The sequence below is a fragment of the Orbicella franksi genome, chromosome 8, assembly GCF_964199315.1.
Source record: "Orbicella franksi chromosome 8, jaOrbFran1.1, whole genome shotgun sequence".
In the NCBI taxonomy this organism is placed as follows: Eukaryota; Metazoa; Cnidaria; class Anthozoa; order Scleractinia; family Merulinidae; genus Orbicella; species Orbicella franksi.
The window spans coordinates 13,192,285-13,217,775 of record NC_138152.1 but is presented as its reverse complement, the minus strand read 5'-3'; the positions used below and the strand labels follow the sequence as shown (position 1 = coordinate 13,217,775).

General features: G+C 41.3%; 3 protein-coding genes across 3 annotated transcripts; 1 reads left to right on the top strand and 2 right to left on the bottom strand.

Annotated features, from left to right (window-relative positions):
• Window positions 1-69: 69 nt before the first annotated feature.
• LOC145494171 (uncharacterized) lies at window positions 70-6,907 on the bottom strand. The gene is made up of 3 exons (XM_081473634.1): window positions 6,739-6,907; window positions 2,786-4,657; window positions 70-2,378 (listed from the first exon to the last, which is right to left on the bottom strand). The coding sequence occupies exons 1-3, from the start codon at window positions 6,905-6,907 to the stop codon at window positions 670-672; spliced, it is 3,750 nt and encodes a 1,249-aa protein (XP_081329760.1). The 3' UTR covers window positions 70-669.
• A 1,841-nt stretch (window positions 6,908-8,748) lies between these two features.
• Window positions 8,749-11,658, bottom strand: LOC145494612 (uncharacterized). The gene is made up of 2 exons (XM_081474137.1): window positions 11,210-11,658; window positions 8,749-10,699 (listed from the first exon to the last, which is right to left on the bottom strand). The coding sequence occupies exons 1-2, from the start codon at window positions 11,379-11,381 to the stop codon at window positions 8,916-8,918; spliced, it is 1,956 nt and encodes a 651-aa protein (XP_081330263.1). The 5' UTR covers window positions 11,382-11,658; the 3' UTR covers window positions 8,749-8,915.
• A 582-nt stretch (window positions 11,659-12,240) lies between these two features.
• On the top strand, window positions 12,241-21,068 carry LOC145494170 (uncharacterized). Its single transcript, XM_081473633.1, has 2 exons — window positions 12,241-12,857; window positions 18,964-21,068. The coding sequence occupies exons 1-2, from the start codon at window positions 12,533-12,535 to the stop codon at window positions 21,066-21,068; spliced, it is 2,430 nt and encodes an 809-aa protein (XP_081329759.1). The 5' UTR covers window positions 12,241-12,532.
• Window positions 21,069-25,491: the final 4,423 nt, after the last annotated feature.

The following is a 25,491-nucleotide window of genomic DNA, read 5'->3' as shown; positions in this document are numbered from 1 at the left end:
TCTAGCGTGCTTGAAGGACAAATAGCATTTCCAACTTAATGGAGTAAAACAACCATACTTCTAAATAAGAAATTACTTGTAGACTTTTCAGAATTTGGAATAGCACGAACGACGCAAAGACTACAGTTATTGTAAATGTTACTGGTTTTATTCAAAGCTCAAAGACTAAAGCAAATCTTTCCCATAACAAAAAGCGTGCATTTAATTTACAGAAGGAAAGGAGTTCTTTTGGGACGAACGTTGCCATCATTAAGAGAGAGCACTCTTAAAGATGATTTCCAGTCCGTACTGCCCACTCTCGAGAGTTTGTTTGCTTTTTTTGTTTTGTGTTACGAAAGACATCACATAATGTAAACATTTCGCAACTACTTACATGAAGTAAATTCAAAGTTTCAAACAACCGCCATTTTGGATGCGAAGGGGTCGAAGCTTTATGCTTTGTTCTTTCTCATATCACTTGATGAAACAGCTTCGCAGCTGTAAGAATCAATGAAGCTGTTGGAAAAGAATTTGAAAGGCCTCAAGGATAAGAATGTGGTTTGTAACAAATAATAACGATTCGCATTCCATCGAGTGGGATTTATAATGTTTATAAACATTTGGGTGCTGAGATTGCGTAGTACGGTCTGGAAATCATCTTTGAGGGGAAAGTAATTAAGGAAAAGGTTCCTAATAATACTCGCCACCATCAGTATCATTGTCTTCTTTTTCGCCAGATTCTTCTCCTGAGCTATAACTATTTTCCTCCTTGATGTTTTTATCACTTTTAATTTTTTTTCTTTTGCTAAACTTTGAATGACGTCCTGGTTTATAAACCTGCACAGTAGATAGCGCAGGATTTTTATGTCCCTCAATGTAAGTGTCCTCCACTGGACGATGCTGGTTGTTTTTCTCGTAATTTCCAGAAGATGAAAAGGAAGAAAGACGTTTATCATCTCCAGAATAATCATTTCCCTCACTAGTTGAGCCTACATCCTCAGTAATTTCGTCCTCGGGAATCATTTCAGCTTTTGAACGACTCTTTTCGACATTTTTTGACTGTTTATACAGAGAATGATGATCATGTCCATGCATGCGGCCATGTTTGTGAGAAGCTCGGTCCTGCAAATGAGCAAAATTACTTATATCATGACTAACAGACAGATCTTTAGAGTAATGCTGGAATTTTGAACGTGGCTTTTGACTACTGAAGTGTTTGGATCTGACCTTGTGGCGCCGACTAGAGACAGACAAGGTTTCTGATGGAATATTTTGAGTAGTCTCACCGTAAATAGAATCGATATCATACCCTCGCGACCTATCATTGTAGTTCGTTGTTTTCAGTGTTGGGAGTTTTTTCCTCTGAGCTTTGAATTTTGAACGTGGCTTTTGGCTGTTGAAGTGTTTGGACCTGACCTTGTGGCGCCGACTAGATACAGACGTGGCTTCTGATGGAACTTTTCGAGTAGTTTCACCGTAAATGGAATGGGAATCAAACTCGTAGTTCGTTGTTTTGAGTGTTGGGTGATGTCTTTCCCTATGAACTTTTTGAGTACTTTCATCGTCAGTGGAATAGAAATCAAACCCTGGCGATCTGTCATCGTAGTTCGTTTTTTTGAATGTTGGGTGTTTTTCTCTATGAGTGTCAAAACCTTGACGTTCAAAATATCGATTGGAAAATGCATTTTCAGAGCGACCATATGACAGCTGGTGCCTATCTGCCTTTTTATCACTCAGGTCCTCATTTTTACCATACTGCTCGAGGCCTAAATATTTTTTCCTTTTTCGTGCCTGATCGTTTTGGTCGTGTCTCGACGAATCTTGGTGCTCGTCGTCTTCGTAGGATGGCCGAGAATGAGAATAGCGAGGTTGGTCCAAGTCATATGGCGGCTCTTCATCCGCCTTATTCTGATCAACATCATTATCATCCTCACTATAGTCGTCATCGTCATTGTAATTTTCTCGACTGATATCACTGTCTTCATTTAAATCATCGTCTTCGAAATCTCCTCGTGAGCCGCCATAAAACTGCACCTTCTCCTCGTCGTCCTCGTTCTCTTCGTTCTCGGTCGCTTCGTCTTCTGAATCCAAATTTTCTCTTTCCTCTGGCTTTTGATTAACGCGCCCTCTACGAGGTTTATGGTGCAGCTTAGTTTTCTTTCGTTGAGACTTAAGAGCCTTCGTGAACGCATTCTCGAACGACTGGCTTAAATTATCGAGTGCCTCTGCACTCTTGCTGTCTTCTGGATCGTTTGCAGAAGCGCTATTTTCCTTGATGATAAATACCTGAGGAGGAGCAGGATAAGCTGTCTTCGACAGTGGTAGCTGAGGGAGCGGCGGTAGGACGGTCGGGGTAGGCGCAGCTGGAAGAGGTGCTACTGGATTAGGAGCAGCAGGAGCTGTGGAGTAAACATAAACGATTTGTCTCTTATTATGGATTAGTATGTTCTTTAAAGCCCTATAAGTGTTCCTTTCTTGTTCCACTGTCTAGATCACTGAGTGCTTAGTGGTCGTGCTTTATGGTCGGTTATTTGTTTTGTAAATAACATCGGTATAAGAATCCATTTTCTACAGTTCTTTTGAGATGAAACTTTTTCTTCAAAAAGACTGTCGATTCTCTTTCTTTCTGTATTCACGGATCTCGTCTTCATTCAGCTTATGTTTTTAAGACCTCAGGCCAGTAATCTCCCACTCAGTCCCTCTGTGTTCTACCCCATATTCCCACCCAATATCCTGTTGTGGCCGTTTGTTTCATCTCAATTCAGAATTTACTTCAGTCTGCACATATAAAGCGTGTTTTACTCACCACTGGGCCCCGGTTCACCAGGTAGTAAAGGTGGTAAAGACGGAAGCTGGATAGGACCTGTGCTATCTGGTGGAGGAGCAACCAATGAGCCTGGGGGGCCTGGACCTTCAGGACTTGACGATCCCGGTGTAGTAGATGATGATTGCTTTCCTGGTCCTCTTTCAGGTCCTCCAATTCCAGGTCTAGGTGGAAGTTTTGTTCCTGTCTCGGGAATTGGTCCCTGGCTTGGAGTTTCTGGCTTCAGAGGGACACCTGAACTGGGCGCCTCGGGGACTGGGATTTCTGGCTTGGGTGGAGTAAGTGATCCAGGGGGGCCGGGAACTGGAATCTCCGGCTTTGGTGGAACGCGTCCTGGTTTCGGAGGAGTAATCTCTGCTGCAGGAGGAGTTATCTCCGGCTTCGGCGGAAGGGGAAGTGGCAGCCCGGGTGAAGAAACTGGAGGTCCTGGGCCAGATGGTAAAGGTTGAGGAGGTGCTCCAAGTGGTGGCGCTGAGGCGGGTTGGGATGGAAGTGGTGGCGCTGATGCAGGTTGTAATGGAGAGACGGGATTGACTTGCCCTAATGGGGGAAGAGGAGGCACGGCAACAGGTTGAGACGGGAGTAAAGAAGGATATGACTGTTGAATAGGCTGTGGTTGGGCTGGGGCGGATGCGGGTGTTGGTAATGCAGGTCCTCGTTGAGGTTGAGAGGCCACTGGAGGTCCTGGGGCTCCTATTGGGGCTACTACTGCTCCTGCCGCTAATGGGGCTGCCACTGCCGCTGGTTGTGTCGTACCCGCTCCAGCATTTACACAAGAGCACGGTTGTGTCTTGCAACACTCTAACGTGTCAATGATCTCCTCGTCAACACCACCTTTGCAAAGATTACATAAATCTGGACACCTTCTTTCGCATCCACAACGGCAATTGAAGGGAAGTAATAAAGGCAGGATTCCATTTAATCCCGCTAAAGGAGAGCCATTATTTGCAGCTGGTGCGACTACTGCGTTTTGATTTCCACCAGCCGGATATCCCTGGTTTTGATTTCCGCCAGCTGGATATCCCTGATTTGGACTTCCACCCGCCGGATATCCCTGGTTTTCATTTCCACGCGCCGGGTATCCCTGATTAGGATTTCCACCAGCTGGATATCCCTGGTTTTCATTTCCACCTGCCGGATATCCCTGATTAGGATTTCCACCTGCCGGATATCCCTGATTAGGATTTCCACCGGCCGGGTATCCCTGATATCCTTGATTTAGGTTCCTGCCAGGTGGATATCCCATAAAAGGTGGCTGATACGCCATAGGGGGAATAAATGGCTGCATAACTGGTATTATCTTTGGACGACTTTCCTCCTTTTTTCCAAGCGTGTTTAACAGAGCAGCTGTCTGCAGGATGCTGGCAAAGTCAGAGTCTTCTTTATCCAGAGGTGGTGCTGGCGCCGGAACTGGAATGGGAACTGGCAAGGGTGGAGGCATGGGTGCTGGGAGGATGGGAGCAGGTGGAAGAGGAGGAGGAAGTGGAGCTGGTAATATTACTGGCTGAGGAGGTTGCGTTTGTGCTGGCATCGGAATTGGAATCACTATTGGTCGAGGAGGATTTGGGCGAGCGATTATTATAGGCTGTTTTCGCTGACCGACGATGTTTCCTTCGAAATGTTTTCTATTGAGATTGATATGAAGGTTAATAGGATGATTCGCTCCAGGCAATGGAACTGGCAGTGGTTGAACAGGCGATGTTGTGCCATCAGAATTTGTGTCAACCCGCTGGCCATTTACGGTCACGACGACTGTTTTGGGTGCCCCTTTGATTTGTATCTTTCGACGAATAAATGTTCGCTTCTCATTTTTGTTCCTGAGTCCTCGCGCAGTAAGTGGCCGATGTAAAGAGTCTGAAATGAAAAGAGATTAGTTACAATCTTGTATAATTTTAAGCTCTAGCATTGCATAAAAGAAAGTTACTAAAACGTTAGTCATTACATTTGTCTCCCTTTCATATTGAATAAAATAGGCTTCGAGAATTAATTAAGAGGAATGCGAAATGAGAATATTAGCATTTTTTGAATAAAATGAAATAAAACATTTAGCCTTGGGAGAAATGGAGGAAAACAATAAGGAAACTAAAATGGTCTCGCAGTAATACAGGAATGATTAAAACTTAAACCCCTGGGAAAATGGAAACATTTCCCTTTCTTATTACTGTTCAACCCTTGGCTTGGTGTATTGTGAGGGTTTTGTTATAATCCCACTGTAATACACAGTAATGCATGAGTGATCCATTTAAATTGATCATTAGATTTATTATTCAATATCTCATGTTTACGTTCTCAGAAAGCTCTTTATTTTCAGAATGTCTCCAGCTCTAAGGTTAGCAGTGATGCCCCAGTACAGTACAAATGTCAGCGCTACACCGATAACGAAGGCAACCTGCTGATGACGTGCATCGGCATTTAGAGAGCACAGCAATATTCCCAGTCAATACCAGAAACCAAAAAAAAAAAAAAAAAAAAAAAAAAAATATATATATATATATATATATATATATATATATATATATATATATATATATATATAAGCGTCCTCTCTTAAGAGCAGTTTTGATTGCCTCGCCAAACTCCTCTGAATTATATAAAAAAAAACTCCACTTTTACTTTCGTCTAGGTATTGAGTCTTAAAAGCAAGTTTCTGGAGTCATTCTTGCAGCTGCAGTACTGTCTATCATGACGTACAAGGTGATTTTGCATTTAAATCTGTACGTAAAACCGTAGAATGAGACCATTTACACTTGAAATATTGCTTTGTGTCTTGTTTTTTGTCATTATTTACGCCAACAGGCTATGTAATGAATTTGTTTCCAACTTTTGGATAAAATCCAGGTGTCCAAGTTGAAAACAATATCCATTCACTCACTGGTTCATTCATTGTGGTTTCATTGACAAAAAGGGTGATGAAAGCCTGTCATCATTTAAGTGAGAGTTGATAAGTTGTCTTGTTCAATTTTATCTAGAGTAAATGATGTTTGAGTATTTTTCTGCAAAAATTGGACTGAAAAGGTAACCGTAAAGGGGAGAAACATAATATTATATAACATTACATTACATTTCTATCCGAAATGACTCTTTAAAAAACGATTCATAGTTGAAAATTCTAATTCTTTCACATCATAATTAACGTATAAAATGATACTTCTACCATGAGTCTTTTATACTAGATTGAATTTTCAAAACCGTGACCAACGCAGATTTTTTCAATGCAGCTAATTATGTTAATTTATAGATAGCTTACACACATGATTGAAATGTAAGTTTTACAGACCATCTGCAATGAGTTCTGGTCCGTTTTTTATCTTAATTATAATTTTACCGTATTCTTTAACTTAATACGAACGGAAACAATGGCTTTTAGTCAGGAAGAACAAAATTTGGTTATTTTTAAACTTTCCAAAATCAGGAAAATTAGGGTTAACCTTCTTCCGAACAACGGTGCAAGACTGGTGGATGTGCTCCTACTTTGAGATCGACAAAACTGGAATCTAAAAATTATTTAATATAATAGCCACAACAATTTGAAGACCATTTCATGTCCAGTGAAAAGTGGATCAAAGAGAAATGACCAGTTCATTTAGTTGTGCGTCATATTTAAAGTTATCTTTGAACGTATCATGAGGGGCCACTTTTACGCCGAAGAAATTGCTAGACCCTAGTGAAGTAATTACTGCGTTATATTACTCCGCCCGCTCAATTCGAGATCCTAAGACACCTCTAACTGAGTACATCTTATGTGGGTTATGTTAAAAAATAAAGGGCGACTTGGTTTGTGTGTGTTAAGCTTCACGTCGGAGTCGAACGCGAAGCTAAGAGTACACGAACCAAGGTTGACCTTAGTTATTTATTCTGTTATTCACATCAAGCCTTGGGTGTCGTCGATACTTTATGAATCTTGCACAATTGAAGCTTATTTTAACATTACTTACCGTTGAATTTCTTTGAAAACAAATTATGACTAGGTTCGTATATCCCATGCTTCAGGTCCGATTTTGGTCGTGACCTTTGCTCGTCTTTCCCAAGACGCCCCGCCTGAACAGCCAGCCAGCTTATACACAGGGCATGCCATAAGAAAACGGTTCGCCCGTTAACTTTCATATTAAACGTAATCTACTAGTGTTCGTTTCTTTCTCTCCATTTTCTCGCTTGGCAAGAAAGTGCTAAATCTGCCCTCGTTTAGCGCGGAAGCCATGCATCAAAGATTAATGAACACCAGTAGACAAACTGGTTGTGTATTGTTGAGCGGTACACACAGTTTATTTGGTTTCAAGTACTATTGCTTTCTTGACTTCATTTAAATACGCCGATTAATGTAAATACAATATCGGAAACCCATAACATGTAACGATGCCACCCAAACCATCTTTGTTTTCCACGTTTTGCTACACACCGGCCGTATCGTTGATGCCAGTCAAAACTCGTATATTTATATACATAAATTATCTTCGCTTCATGATGTCTACTCTTCCTAGACTCAACATTGTGGCTGGCCTTATGTTACGCCCCTTCCTCTTCAGTTGCTAGTCAAAGAAGGTTAATTCGAGTTGTCAATAGGTGGTCAATAGGTGGCCATTGTCAAACTCGAGAGTGTCTTAAGCTTCTACGCAGACGCTCTTTGGGTGTGCCTTAAATTCCAAAAAATCACAACATTGAAAACTGTGTATAGTTTAAAATCTTGCCTGTGAGTGCAGGCTTATATCACAGGTGTTTACAATTGGTGACCAGTAGTGCAAGGCAGACAATAGACAGCTTCCGATCATGCTCTTCCTCCCACTTGTGAAACAGAGTCCCGGTAAGCTGGAGTAAGAAAGAAAAACAAGGAAATATTTGTAATATTTTGCCAACGTTAACTATAATATTTCAAGCATACCGTTCAGAGAGGAAACGACATCGCAGAAAGAGGATTTTTACGAAATCGAGCTTAATAACATACGACTACTCAGTCTTTTTTCCTGGAAATGCAATGGAGAAAATTTATTAAACTTTCCAGGACCTGGATGGACGTAACGATGTCCGCCATGTAAATCACTATCCCTTGGATAAACATGGTTTATCCAGTGGATGTCATTTCATAATATATCCACCTTTTAAACGACAGGGCCCATGCAGGTCGCTGCAGTGTCACCAATAGCCTATGTAGTATCCGTTAAGTACTTGACTCTTCGAGCAGTGTATCATGGAACTGTTTCCCATTGTGAATACTATTTTGGTAGAAGTTCACAAGACCTAAGTTTCATTTTCAGAGCAAAGCAAAGGCATTTTAAATCATTCACATCAACATCTTCAATCCCGCAGTCGTAAATACATTTTGGACACTATTGTTCATGGGTGACTATTCAAATGTAAACTTTTGAGAGAGTTTTAACCCTAGTTTTATCACTAGACTATTTTGTAAAATGACAATTTTTATTTTTTATTTATCGCAACTACAGTGGCTTCTGTTTAATACATATAAACGCTAACGGAATGGCTAGCAGCGACAGCTACCACGGTGCAAAAGGAAATGATAAAGAAGACATTGCCTGAACATGGGAATGCAGACTAAAACAGAAACGAACTAACACTAACATTTCGAGGACTCAGTCAGACGGTTGAAGTTTTTTTCGTGTGAATACAAAACGAGACGAAAACGAGACGAAATGAGACGAAATGAGGCGAATCCTCGTGAGGCCACTAACCAGTAGTAAAATAATTTCGCTTGGCGTATAAAAAGGTCTGGTGTTGTTTATGTCTTTTAGGGACATTCCTGAGCTTTCAGATCATTTAACTCTTCCTACCCTTCATTTTTTCATGCGGAGTAACAGCTCATTTCATGCAGGTCAGAAAGGCATTCATGTTATGGTTATAGAATGTCGCATATCGTTGGTAGATGACACTACGCTAAAAAAGAGTGTCGTCTATCGTTTATTGTAAAAACGTTACGTACGTAGTAGTAATGATATAAGGAGAGGTTTCTTTGCAGTAATAGCCTTTGTTCAGAGATTGTGCAGCTCAGCATATCGCTCAAAGGGAGATTGTCGCAACTGTTCGAGTTTAGATGTAAACTGTCCTATCCAATTAGGGCCTACGTACCCAAGTGCCAAAGTCATATTAACTATGACGTAGTTTAGCCAGTATTGGTAGGATAAACGGTACCCACGATGTTTTGATTACCGTTATTATTGTTATTATTATAGTTGTAGTAGTTGGCAGCGCCAGCATTGCATAGGTCGCATGGATGCGGGCAGTCCGCCTCACATCCACACCAACAAGAACTCATAGGATCAATTCCAGGAACACCTGTAGATGTCGACGGAACTGTTAAACTACTCGCGGGAAGACCCATACCAACGCCTTGGCCTTGACTTTGACCTTGGCCTTGGCCTTGAGCTTGAGCTTGAGCTTGAGCTTGGGCTTGTGCTTGAGCTTGACCAATTCCAGTGACCGTCCCAGGCATACCTACAGGTGCTGCAATAGGTTGCACTTGAGGCGTTGGAGCGGACAATGGAAGAGCGCTTTGGCTCTGAGTACCTAAAGACCCGGGGGGTCTCAAATTAGGGAGAACCTCCGGACCTGGGAACGGCGGATTTTCGCCCCCTGACGATGCACTAGGGTTCTGAAGAAGATTAGTAGGCGGTGTCGGAGAGAGTGCACTAAGAAAGTTTGGTACTGTTGGTGCTGCTACATCCATGTTTTGGCTCCCACCGCCAGGATATGCCATGTTCTGAGTACCTCCTGCAGGATAACCCATGTTTTGGCTTCCGCCGGCAAGATCTCCTATATTTTCCTTACCATTGTCACCATATCTTAAGTTTGGGTTCCAACTGGCAGGTTGATAACTACCGGTAGGATATTCCATATTTTGGTTCCTGATAGCAGGATATCCCATGTTTTGATTGCTAGCGGCAGGATATCTCAAGTTTGGGTTCCCACCGGCAGGATATCCCATGTTCATACCAAGAGCCGGATACCCCATGTTTGTGCCAACAGTCGAAGGCCCTATGTTTGCACTAACACCCGAATATCTCATGTTTGTTCCAGCAGCCGGATATCCCATGTTTGCACCAACAGCTGGATATCCCAGGTTTGTACCAACAGTCGGAGGCCGTATGTTTGCCCCAACAGCCGGATATCCCATGTTTGCACCAACAGCGAGATACCCCATGTTTGTCCCAGCAGCTGGATATCCCAATGCTGGATTCCCCAATGCTGGAACCCCAGATTGAGGGTATCCTAGTCGTGGATATCCCATTGGTCGAGATGCGGCTTGGGGATAACCAAACGGTGGCCATCCACCTTGGGCCAGCAACGCGCTGAGTGGAGACGTATTAGGCATTAAAAGGTTTTGAAGCGCAGAAGGATAACCTTCTGTCGTGCTTTCGGAGGAGTCTGATCCCGTTAGACTTTTTAATAAAGCAGCTGTCAGTAATATCTTACTAAGACTTGATTCACCCTTCTTTTCAGGTGGTGCTGTTGTGGCAGGGGGAACAGGCTGTGGTGCAGGAGGTTGAACTTGAGGTACAACAGCGGGCGCCACTGCAGGTTGAGATGCTATTGCAGGCAAAAGGGCCACAACTGGCTGGGGTTTAGGCGGTGCAGCTACAATAATTGGTCGGTTACTTTCTTCTTCAGGAGGATTCGAAGCCTTAGTAAGGTTAATGTGAAGGTTTATGTTATGCGTTTGTGGAGCAGGCGTTGTTACTGAAATTGGTGAAGTCGGTGTGGTCGGTGTGGCTCCACTAGTAGAGTTTGTACTTTGTGGATTACTGGAGTATACATTTTGTCCGTTCACTTTGACAATAACTTCTTTCGGCGAACCTTTTGCATTGACCGACTCTTTTCTGTGTTTGAACCTATAATTAGAATGAAATAGATGTGCATGCTTCACTGGTCTTGTTGTACTTGATAGCTCTGTAAAGGAAAATGGAACAGATTAGGATTGGTTACTTTTGTTCAGGCTGTTTTCAAGGAAACGCTATCCAGCTAGTTTTTGCAACAAGGCAGAATAGCTTACTTGATTAGGTAGCGTACGGTTATTTAGTATACCAGTATGATATTTTACATTTAGTTAGGAATCAGGCAAAGATTACTGCATTTCATTCCCATGAAGGCAACCTCGAGTCCATAAAGAGTACTTAGTAAGTGCTCGTTCGTTATAAAACGGCATTCAAGCATCGCTTTAGAATCTAGTCTGTAATAATAATAATAATAATAATAATAATAATAATACATAATATTTTACGAGAAGACCTGTCCATGTTGATATTGTTCATTTAATATTCCTTAGATCTCTTGCTGTAAAACCTGAATATTAATCAAATTAAGATAGTCCTTAGAAAACAATCTTGACAGTAATACAACAATTATATATATATACATATATCAATCCTTGTGACATAATTGTGAGACTTTCATTCTTACCATGCGGATGTTTCTTCGCGATATGTGTCTTTCGATGGCCATTCAACCTCGACTGAATCTTGTGCCATACTTTCAATCGGCTGCTTTGATGTCTCGTGGACCGTTCTTTACTCTCCGTTACAGGGCGCAAAAATAGCGTGTACAAAAATACACATAACCAAGCAACTTTCATCGTTTCAAATTACTAAAACGTCATTTTTTGGTGATATTGATGTTGGAAGAACTCGCGTCACAGAACATCATGTTACGACGGTTACTTGCATGGATCCTTGAAATTTAGTATGCAAACACCACCCGTTAACAAGCTGGTCGCTACATTGTCCGAATTGAACAGGTGTAACCGAATAACTTTTAAGCCTTGCTTCGCAAACACTATTTTAGTGTTTCTGAGGGCGATCGATGCATCTAGACGTGCGCTGTTTTGATCAATGTTATACTGTTCAACACACTTCTCGCCTCGAATTCTAGGACTATAACATAACAAGAAAATGTTCAAATATTTCGCTTTAGAAGGTCACCTTTTTTTCTGAACTTTCTTTCAGGGCGTCAAGTACCAACCAGCCTTTTAAGGACTGGATCCATTCTCGTCAATCATATTTAACAACCATGAATGCGGTTTCGTGTTTCGTGTGTACCTTTCACATTAGAGCATGGCATCACGCTGGGTGAAGCAATTATACGGTTGTGAGAAGGTGTCTGATATTGGAGAAACAGATACAAAAAGGCGGGCTTCGCCTCCACCCGCCTCTCCTAAAACCGTCCCAAAATAATACACTTTCTTAGAATTTCTCAGTAGGATCACAGCAACCCAAAGTAGTTGAGTTGGTTTGTTTGTGACCTGCATCCATAGTTGCAGTTGCACTACAGCAGTTTCGTCTTCGTTTCAGTCAAAACAAACTTGCATGAAATTAGTGACCTAAAAAACGAATAACAGATTAAAAGATTTTAACGAATGAAACTGGCTGATCATTATCTCTTACAGATTAATTTTTTGTTAAAAAGCTGCTCTTCGCAGATAATAAAGTAATTTGTTTAAAGGAATTTCCGGGATACAGGTTTACTAGCACCTGTCGGTACTCCACTACACTAGTTTTCTATTACATCGTATTAATTTTTAAACGACGAATCGGTTAATTATGTACCCTAAGTAAAACTAGACTCGGATAACAATATTTACGCCAATCTAGCCATGTTTATTCCTTAAAGGTACAATATCCGCCACTCCTCTCGAGAGCTATAGAGCGGATGAGACAACCGCAATGGTACATGTCTTAGTTTTGGTGAAATGAACGTCAAAAGGGTCAAGACTTTGCTTGGGGAAACATGAACCGTGTTTATGCCCGGCCTGGAAGAGCATTTGTGATGTTAGTTCTATCACTTTTGATCTTCATGGCAACTGTACCTGTGGGAAATGGTTTCTACGGCAGGAAGAAAGCTTATTTGAAGACAATTCAACCAAGAAGGGGAACTTTCAAATGGGTTAGATGGTCGGGCAGTGGCGACCACCAAGAGAACCAAAGTCCTTCAGATAACACAAATATTAAACGCGTTAAGGTGACAAACGGCTTCCCGATTACAGTAGGTTTTAGGCGAAAAAGGGAATATACACTGACTGACTCTGGTAGTTCAAGGTCAAAGCAGGGAAAAGGTAAGGTGCAGAGTTCTTCTATCCTAAATCCCCAATCTTGAGGAATATAATTATCCAGAACAAAGTGATAGAGACACGTTCACTTGGAAAGAAAGGTTAAGCTTCGTGAGATGCAAATGAATAGTGAATTGTCGTCGATTCAGATGAGAATCGGCGATAATGCAAGATATACGGAAAAGCCGCTGAACCACATAAGCATACCTTCGGCAAATGTAGGTCAAGGGCAAACCACACACGTGAACGTGAGCTTTGATATCAGAGAAGGTTTCTGAGGGAAGAAGAGTGAGTTAGAAGGGATGGGTGGGGATTTATTTCGTTTTACCACGAGACTACCTAGGTCACAGTCTCTTGGTTCTACAAATAAACACGTAGTTTAAGTTCAACTTATTTTTCAACCTGGTTTCTTCATTTGCGCAATCCTAGGGAATTCCAAATTTTAATTTACCAACACGTTCATTTCTATGTGAAGTTAACAAATTTCTATGTATTTTATAGAACGCTTTGCACTTGCATTGAAGCTGGTGCAAAAGGCAAATCTGACGAATTGGCATATTCTTTAGAAATGAAGCGGAGAAGTCATCTTTAATATTTCATAATCAGTGATACTACACCGAAAGTAAGGAATTATCTGATCACTGAAGAATAACTGTGAAATTAAGAAATGAAATGTAACTTAAGAAATGAACTATTTATGCAATGCTTTCGAGTATATATCATGGAATATCATATCGAGTATATATCATGGAATATCCCACGAGTCAGTTGAATTTTCTCGCTATAAGCACCAAGCCTTTAGATGAGTACATATACTAAGAAAATACAAGTGAAACAACAACAACAACAATAACTTTATTTACTCGTACATTTACAGTTTTTTGTTATATCAATGAAATCTAAAGGCAAAGCAGAAACTGTACTATATGAGTCTGGAGACTGAAGTAACCAAGGGTTTTCTAGTCAGCCTCCAGGTATTATTTTTCTATGGAGATTTAAGAATGGCTGACTGTTAGGATCGAGAAACGCCGGTCAACGTCCCATTTGACAAATCGCTCATATTTTGCCCAAAGATACCCTTAGGTGACCTTATTCTAAAAATCATATTTAGAGGTTCCAGCGAATTTTTATTTTTCAGAAATTCGCGAAAATTTGACAGCGCGGTCAAAGTGCGGTTTTTCGTGTAATAAAATGACCGAAATAAGGTGCGAGGACGAAGCGCTGCTTAAGTCTTAAAATAAACTCAATTGACTTCAAACTTCACACAAATGTGGAACAACCACTCTAATTTATTCCTCGCTTTAAACTAATCTCAGATATGTTGATATAGTGGTTTTCCGAACCATTTTAAAAACAGCTATGAAGCGTGTGAAAAATAACGGCAAAATGTAGGTCATGTTTAACAGCAAAAAAATGCATCTGGTACCTCACTTTCCGATTATTTTACTTTACAGCCTTAAAATATCATTATTTAAGATATACCGTGCCAAGTTTCATGCTCGAACTCGCAGTATTTCCCTTTGTGAAAAACGAAAATCTATGTCAATGTGTTGGGCGCAAATAACACAATAATTATGCACGAACCAGAGACAAATCAATTTCAATGGCGAAAGTAAAAGGCTATCATTAATTACAATCCCGTCAATTCACTGCTATCAGTAGAAACATAATGTCCACTGCATAAAAACTGTTTTCAGACGTTTTCGAACCATTGCGCGTTAACTTTGTTTAATTTCGTGTCCGCCGTCATGTCTAGTTTTTCATCGCGTGTATTTCCTTAATGTCAACAACACGTGAATGGTTGTCATAACAAACGCAAGAGATTTCCTGGAACCTTAATGTTTTCGATTCACCAAAACGCTTTAAGTTCGTTAAGACACAATAATGGGTCGACTTGGAATGCTTTTTAGCATCAAGGACGTTAAAGGACTGTAAATTAATCGAGTTGAAATATCTTGAAGCAAATCAAAATCGCGCCCTTATTCTAATTTGGTAAACAGCCAATCTCCGTTCAAGTTCAAGAAGTCGAGAGGTTAATCCGGCAATGTATTACCGGTACAACAACAAAATCAAACCGAGGTCATCAAAAGTGTAAGTTTAAAAGTGTAGTGGCAAGTTCCAAATAAATTTCGCCTATATAAATTGGAAACAAGATGTGAAACGGTCTGACCCGAAACAAATAAACAAAATATTAATACGACTAATTTAACCCGAAAATGTTACAGAAAACATACCTAAAAGCCGTCGATTCCCCTCGATACCACTCCGCATTGCCTTAAAGAGCCCAAACTTTCTGCTGTAAGAATCAGGGGCCTCATGAATCTGTATTTATTATATCGGCAACCATGCTGCGTGGCTGATATTCGAGACTCAGTAAAAGTTGTCACACAACTGTACGAGCAGCCCAGTCACGCTTTCACTGCTCTTGCGCAAATGTTCAACATTTCGCAATTTACATAAACCGACTACAAGTTTAAAGTAGTGACAGTAGATTGAAATGCGTTTGTTAAAGCTGTCCTATCGAGGAACAATTATTTCCTGTTTTTGAATGGCTCTTAGTTGTAGCTACAGTCGGGGAGGGGGGAGAGGGTATTCCCGGAAATTTCGGATATCTGTATGCCGTGGAAGATTTAGTGGTCTCCAGCTCTTAACGCCAACACTGAAACACTAGATGATTCTCGAAGTATCACAGGGGTCACTACGCTAAATAATTTTGAGTGTAGCTCCGCTGAGTCAGTTAACCGTTGGCGCGCATATTGCATTGACCGTGGACAGGTGGAAAAACAGTTAAACCGGAAAAGCCTGTTGCACATTGTCATTTAGCGTTGTCCAACACGCAGTCGGTCTGGTTGTAATGTTAATCGTATTTGAGAGAATCTCAAGTTTTCTTTCGACACATACTGGGGTGATATACTACTAGATGGGCGTGGCCGGGACCCACGAGTCAAGTCAGTCAATTTGCCATGCTTAACCGAGAAGAGTGATAGTGAGCCAGTAGTGGAAGGACTGCAGATTGTCCCTACGCTGGAGTATTTCTACAACTTCCTTTGCCTGACTAAAATTTCTCTCCTCTTCAGATGCCTGAACATGCATCTCATCAGGATCACTTTGGCGCATTGCGGCACTTAGTAACCATGCACGGTAGGGGTGTATTGATGTCTTCAAGGCCGCTGCATTCGTGTCTTTTATAGGGTGTCTACTTTAGAGAGGCACTTGTCGCTGGAGAAATGTACTCAGTCCCTGGAAAGCTATTCCCTTATGGACTTAGCCAAAATGTGCTACAAACCTTGCTTGGAGCAGGCGTTGGCGCTTAACTCAAAGCCACAATAGGTCACCAGGAAGCGCTCGTTGTTTTAAAAAAGGTTTGGGCTCTCAAGGCAGTCAGTGACAAGCAGCAATCGTATCTTATGGCAAAATTCCGCGTTGGTCAAACGACAGGCCGAAAGGTTGACACCGAACTGGTGGCGCGGGAATGCGCAGAGCCCGGGATCCTTATAATATTCGTCTTTTTCAGGTGCTAGTTTTTCTCTCACCTAAGTGCCGCAATGCGCCAAAGTGATCCTGATGAGATGCATGTTCAGGCATCTGAAGAGGAGAGAAATTTTAGTCAGGCAAAGGAAGTTGTAGAAATACTCCAGCGTAGGGACAATCTGCAGTCCTTCCACTACTGGCTCACTATCACTCTTCTCGGTTAAGCATGGCAAATTGACTGACTTGACTCGTGGGTCCCGGCCACGCCCATCTAGTAGTATATCACCCCAGTATGTGTCGAAAGAAAACTTGAGATTCTCTCAAATACGATTAACATTACAACCAGACCGACTGCGTGTTGGACAACGCTAAATGACAATGTGCAACAGGCTTTTCCGGTTTAACTGTTTTTCCACCTGTCCACGGTCAATGCAATATGCGCGCCAACGGTTAACTGACTCAGCGGAGCTACACTCAAAATTATTTAGCGTAGTGACCCCTGTGATACTTCGAGAATCATCTAGTGTTTCAGTGTTGGCGTTAAGAGCTGGAGACCACAAATCTTCCACGGCATACAGATATCCGAAATTTCCGGGAATACCCTCTCCCCCCTCCCCGACTGTAGCTACAACTAAGAGCCATTCAAAAACAGGAAATAATTGTTCCTCGATAGGACAGCTTTAACAAGCGCATTTCAATCTACTGTCACTACTTTAAACTTGTAGTCGGTTTATGTAAATTGCGAAATGTTGAACATTTGCGCAAGAGCAGTGAAAGCGTGACTGGGCTGCTCGTACAGTTGTGTGACAACTTTTACTGAGTCTCGAATATCAGCCACGCAGCATGGTTGCCGATATAATAAATACAGATTCATGAGGCCCCTGATTCTTACAGCAGAAAGTTTGGGCTCTTTAAGGCAATGCGGAGTGGTATCGAGGGGAATCGACGGCTTTTAGGTATGTTTTCTGTAACATTTTCGGGTTAAATTAGTCGTATTAATATTTTGTTTATTTGTTTCGGGTCAGACCGTTTCACATCTTGTTTCCAATTTATATAGGCGAAATTTATTTGGAACTTGCCACTACACTTTTAAACTTACACTTTTGATGACCTCGGTTTGATTTTGTTGTTGTACCGGTAATACATTGCCGGATTAACCTCTCGACTTCTTGAACTTGAACGGAGATTGGCTGTTTACCAAATTAGAATAAGGGCGCGATTTTGATTTGCTTCAAGATATTTCAACTCGATTAATTTACAGTCCTTTAACGTCCTTGATGCTAAAAAGCATTCCAAGTCGACCCATTATTGTGTCTTAACGAACTTAAAGCGTTTTGGTGAATCGAAAACATTAAGGTTCCAGGAAATCTCTTGCGTTTGTTATGACAACCATTCACGTGTTGTTGACATTAAGGAAATACACGCGATGAAAAACTAGACATGACGGCGGACACGAAATTAAACAAAGTTAACGCGCAATGGTTCGAAAACGTCTGAAAACAGTTTTTATGCAGTGGACATTATGTTTCTACTGATAGCAGTGAATTGACGGGATTGTAATTAATGATAGCCTTTTACTTTCGCCATTGAAATTGATTTGTCTCTGGTTCGTGCATAATTATTGTGTTATTTGCGCCCAACACATTGACATAGATTTTCGTTTTTCACAAAGGGAAATACTGCGAGTTCGAGCATGAAACTTGGCACGGTATATCTTAAATAATGATATTTTAAGGCTGTAAAGTAAAATAATCGGAAAGTGAGGTACCAGATGCATTTTTTTGCTGTTAAACATGACCTACATTTTGCCGTTATTTTTCACACGCTTCATAGCTGTTTTTAAAATGGTTCGGAAAACCACTATATCAACATATCTGAGATTAGTTTAAAGCGAGGAATAAATTAGAGTGGTTGTTCCACATTTGTGTGAAGTTTGAAGTCAATTGAGTTTATTTTAAGACTTAAGCAGCGCTTCGTCCTCGCACCTTATTTCGGTCATTTTATTACACGAAAAACCGCACTTTGACCGCGCTGTCAAATTTTCGCGAATTTCTGAAAAATAAAAATTCGCTGGAACCTCTAAATATGATTTTTAGAATAAGGTCACCTAAGGGTATCTTTGGGCAAAATATGAGCGATTTGTCAAATGGGACGTTGACCGGCGTTTCTCGATCCTAACAGTCAGCCATTCTTAAGAGAAAAAGCTATTAAGAGCATGAGTTACGTACATAAAATTGGAAAAAAAAAAGGAGCATATAGAAATATTACTAGTTTTCAGAATGTTGTTCAGACAGTAAATAAAGTTTCAGATGATTCGAAAAGTTGAAGGTATTGAGATCTTTTAGATGAGTAGGGATATTGTCCCAGAGAATAGTCGATGTATAAGCAAGTGGGATATTCCACGATATACCATTAGAGAGCGTTGGATAACTATTTCATATCGTGTCAAAGAAAATACAGTGGCCAACCCAATCCATGAGCCATACGCGCGGGGCATGATGGGAAGGTTGGATATAATACCATCGAATATACAACAGCTTTCCTGTATTCTGATTGGCTGTATTTTCTATGACATGGTTTAAAATGTAATATGCGAGAAGATGTTTTCTTAGCTTTTATGATTTTATCCATTTTTAAACAGATTTTATTTGGAGGAGGAATAAATTGCCCTTTGCAAGAAGGCAGTTTTGGAGTTATTACCGAGACTCGGATCCATGGTATGACACAAAGCTTTACAGAAAACAGATAAAACAGATTTCCAACAATGAACCTGTAGTAGATGATGAGCCCTACATTGTTCTTCCTCCCGATAACACGATCAACAGCAAGCATGAAGCTTTTTTATTGGATGAGGAGGGTGCAACTTCAACTGCAGCGCCGACATTTAAACCAACAGCTGCACCTACAACACCACCACCGCCACCACCTACAACAACACCAACAACGCCGGTAACAACACCAACTACAATCCCTCCGATAACAACCCCGCTTCTGACAACCCCGCTGACCACACCATTAACCACCCCATTGCCGCCTACTACCAAACCGACAGAGAAGCAGGTCATAGCTATCCAGGCTGCGACTCCGTTTAAAAGAGCGCCGCCAACTGGCGCGGCTAACATTAATCTGAACCTGGAGATTGGAGAAAATGGGGAAATTGGTCAGGCTGAGCAGCACGAAAGTGTTCCAATAACACCAACAGCGCCAAGCTTTTACCCTCTCACTTTGCCATCTCAAGAGGAATCTGAAACGCAGCCCACTCCACAGATAATATTAGCACCAGTGCCAGCGGCACCGGAAACGCCTCAGCAACCTCAGATAATAATGCCACAGTCTGCTCAGCCACCACCCCCAATACAATACGCCTACGCACCCCCACCACCACCACCACAATATGTTATCGCACCTCCACCGCCAGCACCACCACCTCCAACATACGTTATTGCACCCCAGCCACAACAAGCCCAGACCGCCATGATGTATCAACAACCTGGAAATCAATACCCACCTGCTCCCGCGGCCGCTCCTGAAATGTATCTAGAACAAGCGTCACCTCCCCGAACTATAATAGCCGCCCCTTCGCCTCTAGTCGGTCCACCAAATTTGGCCCCTCCCCCAGGGCAAGTTACTGTTGCCGCATCGCCACCAGCTGCAATAACAGTGTCTTCAATCCCTCCATCACCCACGGGAGACCTTAACAACATGTTAATGTCTAGCCCCGTACCAGGATTATCTCCTTTATCGCCAATGTCCTCCCTTCTCTGGAATAGATTTGTGCCTCAAGGAGGTTCCATGTACCCTATGGGAATGGGAGGTCTCCAGTCACCAATGCTCCAGAATATGAATTCACCGTGGCCTCAATATGCTTCACCATTGGCCCAGCTGTCTCAGCAGTACCCATCTCCTCTGATGTTTTCATCGCCGTTTTCCTTACCTGGGGTCCAACAGTTTCCTCAAGCCACAGGAGGGTATGATCCCCTTCTTTACAATGGCATTACCACCTTGTTTGCAAATGCCATTCGTTCTTCGATGACTCAGTCACAGCCAAATGCTCTTGCGTCGGCATTGTCTCTTGCCGCGAATCAAGCTCAAGCACGCAGTCAACCACCTGACCTGCTAACGGCTGCTTTGATACAAGCTTTGTCTCAGAACATGCAGCAAGGCATTCAACCAATCAGCAATGCAAGATTAGTGCAAGCATTATCGCAGGCATTGTCTCAAGCCCAACCTGGTACCTTGCCCAAGCCTAATCCTGCCCCTCCTCCTGTCTCTACCAATGCCGCACCACGGCCATCACTGCAACAGCCACTTTCCATCCAACGCCCTCTTGGGCAGCCATTACAAGTGGTTCCCCCCGTCACAGGACAAGATGCACCTGCCCGAGACTCAAGGTCCAACAGTAGTAACAACGAGTACTCCGTAAACATGGTTGGAAAGGCTTTAGCCAATGCCCTAATCAAAGCAGCTAGGAAAGTTGCCACTCTAGAACCGCGTGTAGCTTCGCGGAGACGCAAAGGATTCCGTTACAGACATCACAATCGTGATCATGATAATTACCATTATCGTGTACGGTCTTTTGTTCCATTACTGTACACGCATTTGCCAGATTTGAATCACCAAAGACTCGGCCGTAATACTGTCGCAAAATGGACAGGTGAAAATATGAACAAATATTTTGCTATGTTCCGTTCATTCTGGAGACGGATTTCATCTCCTTGTCGCTCAAGAGCTTGCTATATGTGTTAGCAACGTCATGCCTAACATTCGGTAGTAGTATCGCACAAAATGTAAAATATTTCTTTTTTTGTAGTATTCGCATATTTAAAGAGCAAAGTCCAACCACCGTCTGGAAAAAGCATCCAAAATGGTCTTAGTTTGCATATATAGGACCGACTATGGCTCACTTTTTGTTTAAGTCGTACTTTTACGTAGATCGTTGAAATTAAGCTAGTTACACTAGAGATCAACGTCTCGACATAAAATAGTTTAAGGACAAAGCGAGCACTTCACGCCCCACTGTGCCTCTCGTAACTCAAGTCTAGAAATTTGTTTCTGCAAGAGAGGACGAACATTGGCCCAGGTAACCCCTGTCAACTTTTGTTTTGTTTTTTCTTTTTTTGGGAAAAGATACCCATTTCTTCTTCGGAGGATATTAGCAAGTACATCGTGTGATTGTTTTATTGGAGGACGAAAATGCGTCAGTGAAGAGCTGCCGTTTTAGCTAGCTGTAAACGTAAGCGACGTTTATGAAATTTTACAAAAAGATGCTAAACATTCCTCAAAATTTGGCTCAAGAGTTTCTCAATAGTCCTTCACGATTATTTTTTCATTTGCATTACAATATAAATTAATTCGAAGTGGATATGAGGACATTTCAGGTAGAAACTACAAAATTACACGACATGTCCTCACTAACATGGTGGATTGTATTTTAATGCAAAAGAGAAACGTTAGCGTTAACCGGCTAGCTATTAAACTGATCCAGAAAGAAGTACCTTTTCGTTGAAAAAGTTGCTCTCTGTGTCGGTAGGTTTGTATTAAAAATACGCTTGCTGTCCCACAAAAGTAACATTTTTTCTCCCTTGTTCCCTAATTTTTTTTGGTCAAAGGTCCCTAGAAATAACTGATCATGTGCCCAGGCAGATTCCCCCAAACCCCTGGGAGACCATCAGTTATAAGCAGTTGTGAATCACTAATACAGTTAAAGATGATTTTCAGTTCGTACTGTGCGGTCTCGGCACCCTCATGTTCATAAACATAAAAAAATCTCACTCGATGGAATGCGAATCGATGTTATTCGTTACGAACTACATGCCTTATCTTTGAGGCCTTTCAAATTCTTTTTCCAACAGCTTCATTGATTCCTACAGCTGCGAAGCTGTTTCATCAAGTGACATGAGAAAGAACGAAACATAAAACTACGCGCCCATAATAGCACTTGACATGAATTTACTTCATGTAAGTAGTTGCGAAACATTTTTGCGAAACATTTTGTGATGTCATACATGAAACAAAACAAAAACGTGAGCAAACTCTCGAGAGTGCGTAGTACGGACTGGAAATCATCTGTAAGTCCCTTGAATGTTTCGACTTCAAGCACTTATTTTAATGCAACAGCTGTGATTCACTTAAGCGTTGATCACTCTCAAAGACACTTTTTTTCTAGTCCGCCATTTTCGATTTGTTTTGACGTTACTACCAGCTTACCTTATACAGTTTTTCAACTAACCGCGGGAAGATCATACGTATGCTCTGCTATTCTACAGACCTAAGTTTCGTTAAACAACTTAGTGAGATTTCTCAGAAGTAGTCAGAATTCGTGAATGCAAAAGATTGTTAGAAGTGTAAAAGTTGCTCGAAACGTGGGAAGTTGACAATAGGCTGCTGAACATCCTCTGAAAACCCTTAGAATAGAGAAACTTCGAGTTTGATGTTTTTAATGTATTGCCGCATGTGACCCTGCCATGCGGTTTTGTTGAAAATTTTGGAATGACGCATTTTATAAAATGGGCATACAGTCCTGAGCCAGTACGAAACTACATAGCGTATCCTCGAAAAGTTGAGTTGTAATAAAATAAAATTGGTAAATAAAAGTGGTGCAGTAACTTCTCAAACTCATAAATAATTCAACAAGATGAATGAACTGCAAGAAGACTCTCTTTTGCACGAAAATCCGTTGGGAAGAACACAAAAAACGCAACACATGTGAGAGGTCGGCTTCGCCGCTCGCCGCTCGCATGTCACGCTCGCAGTCACGCTCACACGCTCACTTGTTTTGCGTTTTCGAGCAAAAGGGATCGTACCAGTAATGGTGATGGATAACTGATCTTAATCAGCATAGAAGTTTTCGATTTTGTCTTCGTTTTCTCTTACGTTTTAGTTTCGATTGATCGAACACCCGAGATTGTGTTTCACCACATCTATGAAGACCTGCTGGGCCGGGTTCGAAAGCCGTTTAACGCAAACCCAGGATTAAAAGTTAACCGAAGTATTAAATTTTCTTGTGTAAAAAGTGTTTTTGACTCCTTATGTTTTGATTAGTTTGAAATTACTCTAGCTCAAAACTGAAGCACAAACGATAGAAACGTCATCGAAAAGGTCATCGAAAAGTTACAAAACTGAAATCAAAATTCTCACTAATTCTGGCTTTGAACAGTCCGGCCCTGGATGTTTGTGAAAGGTGTTTGAAGATGAGGAAAAACACGAATTGTCGTGTTTGATATTTCGCTTTGATTACTAGCTATTACTTTCCATACCATAATTTGTTATATACTATTTTTAAATATGCTGAGATTTTTGAAGGTTAAAAATTTAATTTTGCACTAGAGGGAATCTAGATGGCTCTAAGTTTGAATGGCACAGAACCAGTTTTGCACACAGATAGTTTTCCAAGAGTTAAGACGAAATCCGATGGAAAATCGAGCAATTTTAGGTTTTAGTGGACACAAATCTGGTACCAGAATAATTTTCAGTATTTTACAGTCATTTTTACATTTTCTTAAAGGTAAATACATAAATAATTGCCTGAAATAACACCGAAAACAATTTCCCATGGGAACGAGAGAAAATGAATTTCAAAGTTCAGAGAACTTGTGCAAACACAGGAAACATTTCATCATCAGTTTCCTTTCACCAGTACTTTCAAGTGTTTCATACTAAGTTCAACATTCGTTTTCGACGTTTGGTGTTGCTGAAAATGTTTTTTTTTTTTTTGAGAAGATATTTAAAACAGTCGTACAGAAGTTTGCAATACGATGTAAATAATCTCAGGGGTACTAGGTTTTTGTCGACTCGTTACTCGAACTTCTGGTGGATTCCGTCTTAATGTTTTCAGACGACACTGGGACATGTGAATGAACCTTTGACATGTCATGTGCTTTTTCGTGGAAAATAGCCAACATTTATTTGAGGACTTGGTGGCAGGCGAAATATTCAAGCAAAAGACGTTTTCTAGACACAAGTCAAATATTCCGAGCCTTTGCCGCTTGAAATGATCGTCTCGTTTACCCAGAAAATCTCTGTGGGTCACAATACGGTCAACAGCTTTGCGACAAAAATTCCAGTCATGCTCATTTGTAAACTCGTCATTAATTAAGTGAAACTAAGGACCTACCAGATAGACATTTGAAGACTCTAATAAAAAAAGCTCTTTTATTAATCAATAGAACCAAAAGCAAAACCTGTTCACCGATTTACGAGTTTGTGAGAAAATTCGGCAAGGATTTATAGTCAAACTAACTCCAGTAACCCCATGCTTTAACGTACTTGATATCCTCTGGTCGTAGGGCGCTACTTCCTCTGTGGTTATAATCCCTCAAAGTGTCTACGAAACTATTTTATTCCTAAGGAAAAATCAATCCCGAGGGGGACTTCCCTATAAAAAGGACCGGGGTACTTGTCGGAAACTTTGAACAGAACCCCTGAAGAAGTACCAAACCCTGTTTTGTGGACGTGGCTTGAATTCTTTTTCACCCCTAAGAGGTACCAATTCTTAACTAACTTATGAACTGACACTGACTTTTTTGGCTCAATACCCTGAAAGGTACCACGACAGCTCCTGCTGTGGGACCTTTTGAGGCTGAGCACCCTAAGAGGTACCAGAGGTACGACCAGTACCCCCGTCCTTTTTATAGGGGAGTCCCCCCTGGTCATCAATAATAATGAATAGCACTGATCCAAATAGCGACTCCCAGAGCTCTGTGATAGTTTCTGTATTCGTGACACAGAGCACTAATACTTATCGACACGTAGCACTAATACTTATCGCGCTTCCGCCACCCCGTAACTCGTGGCAACATTCAAATGTAAGGCTTATTGCCATTAAGCGACCTTAAAAAAAGTAGGCGAAAATCTGGATGCTGCCACGATTGTTAGCAATTCGTGACGACATTTTACCAACGCATTATTCTTTATTAAAATAGCCGTTGTCTAAGAATAGAATTATTCAAACAATTATCATTGCAAGGAGCTCATGCATGGGACCAGTTTCTTGTCGATGTCGAACTCTCAAGTGCGGCATTCTCAAGAAAGAATATTTTGCCTTCTTGTACCATTAAATTCTCTGAATTCTAACTGCAAGTCTTAGATTTAAACAGACATCAGTAGGGGACATTTTACCTACGGACAAAAATTTAAAAAGATTGACAGTGAATTGCACATTCCCTTTCAA

Bases quoted from the DNA above. Each gene is read 5' to 3' on its own strand.
- LOC145494171 (XM_081473634.1), bottom strand. From the start codon at position 6,907: ATGAAAGTTAACGGGCGAACCGTTTTCTTATGGCATGCCCTGTGTATA. The intron at 4,658-6,738 runs GTAAGTAATGTT...TTTTCATTTCAG, and splicing joins GTTTTCAAAGAAATTCAACG to ACTCTTTACATCGGCCACTT. The intron at 2,379-2,785 runs GTGAGTAAAACA...TTTACTCCACAG, and splicing joins TGGTGAACCGGGGCCCAGTG to CTCCTGCTGCTCCTAATCCA.
- LOC145494612 (XM_081474137.1), bottom strand. From the start codon at position 11,381: ATGAAAGTTGCTTGGTTATGTGTATTTTTGTACACGCTATTTTTGCGC. The intron at 10,700-11,209 runs GTAAGAATGAAA...TTTCCTTTACAG, and splicing joins CGCGAAGAAACATCCGCATG to AGCTATCAAGTACAACAAGA.
- LOC145494170 (XM_081473633.1), top strand. From the start codon at position 12,533: ATGAACCGTGTTTATGCCCGGCCTGGAAGAGCATTTGTGATGTTAGTT. The intron at 12,858-18,963 runs GTAAGGTGCAGA...ATTTTTAAACAG, and splicing joins AAGGTCAAAGCAGGGAAAAG to ATTTTATTTGGAGGAGGAAT.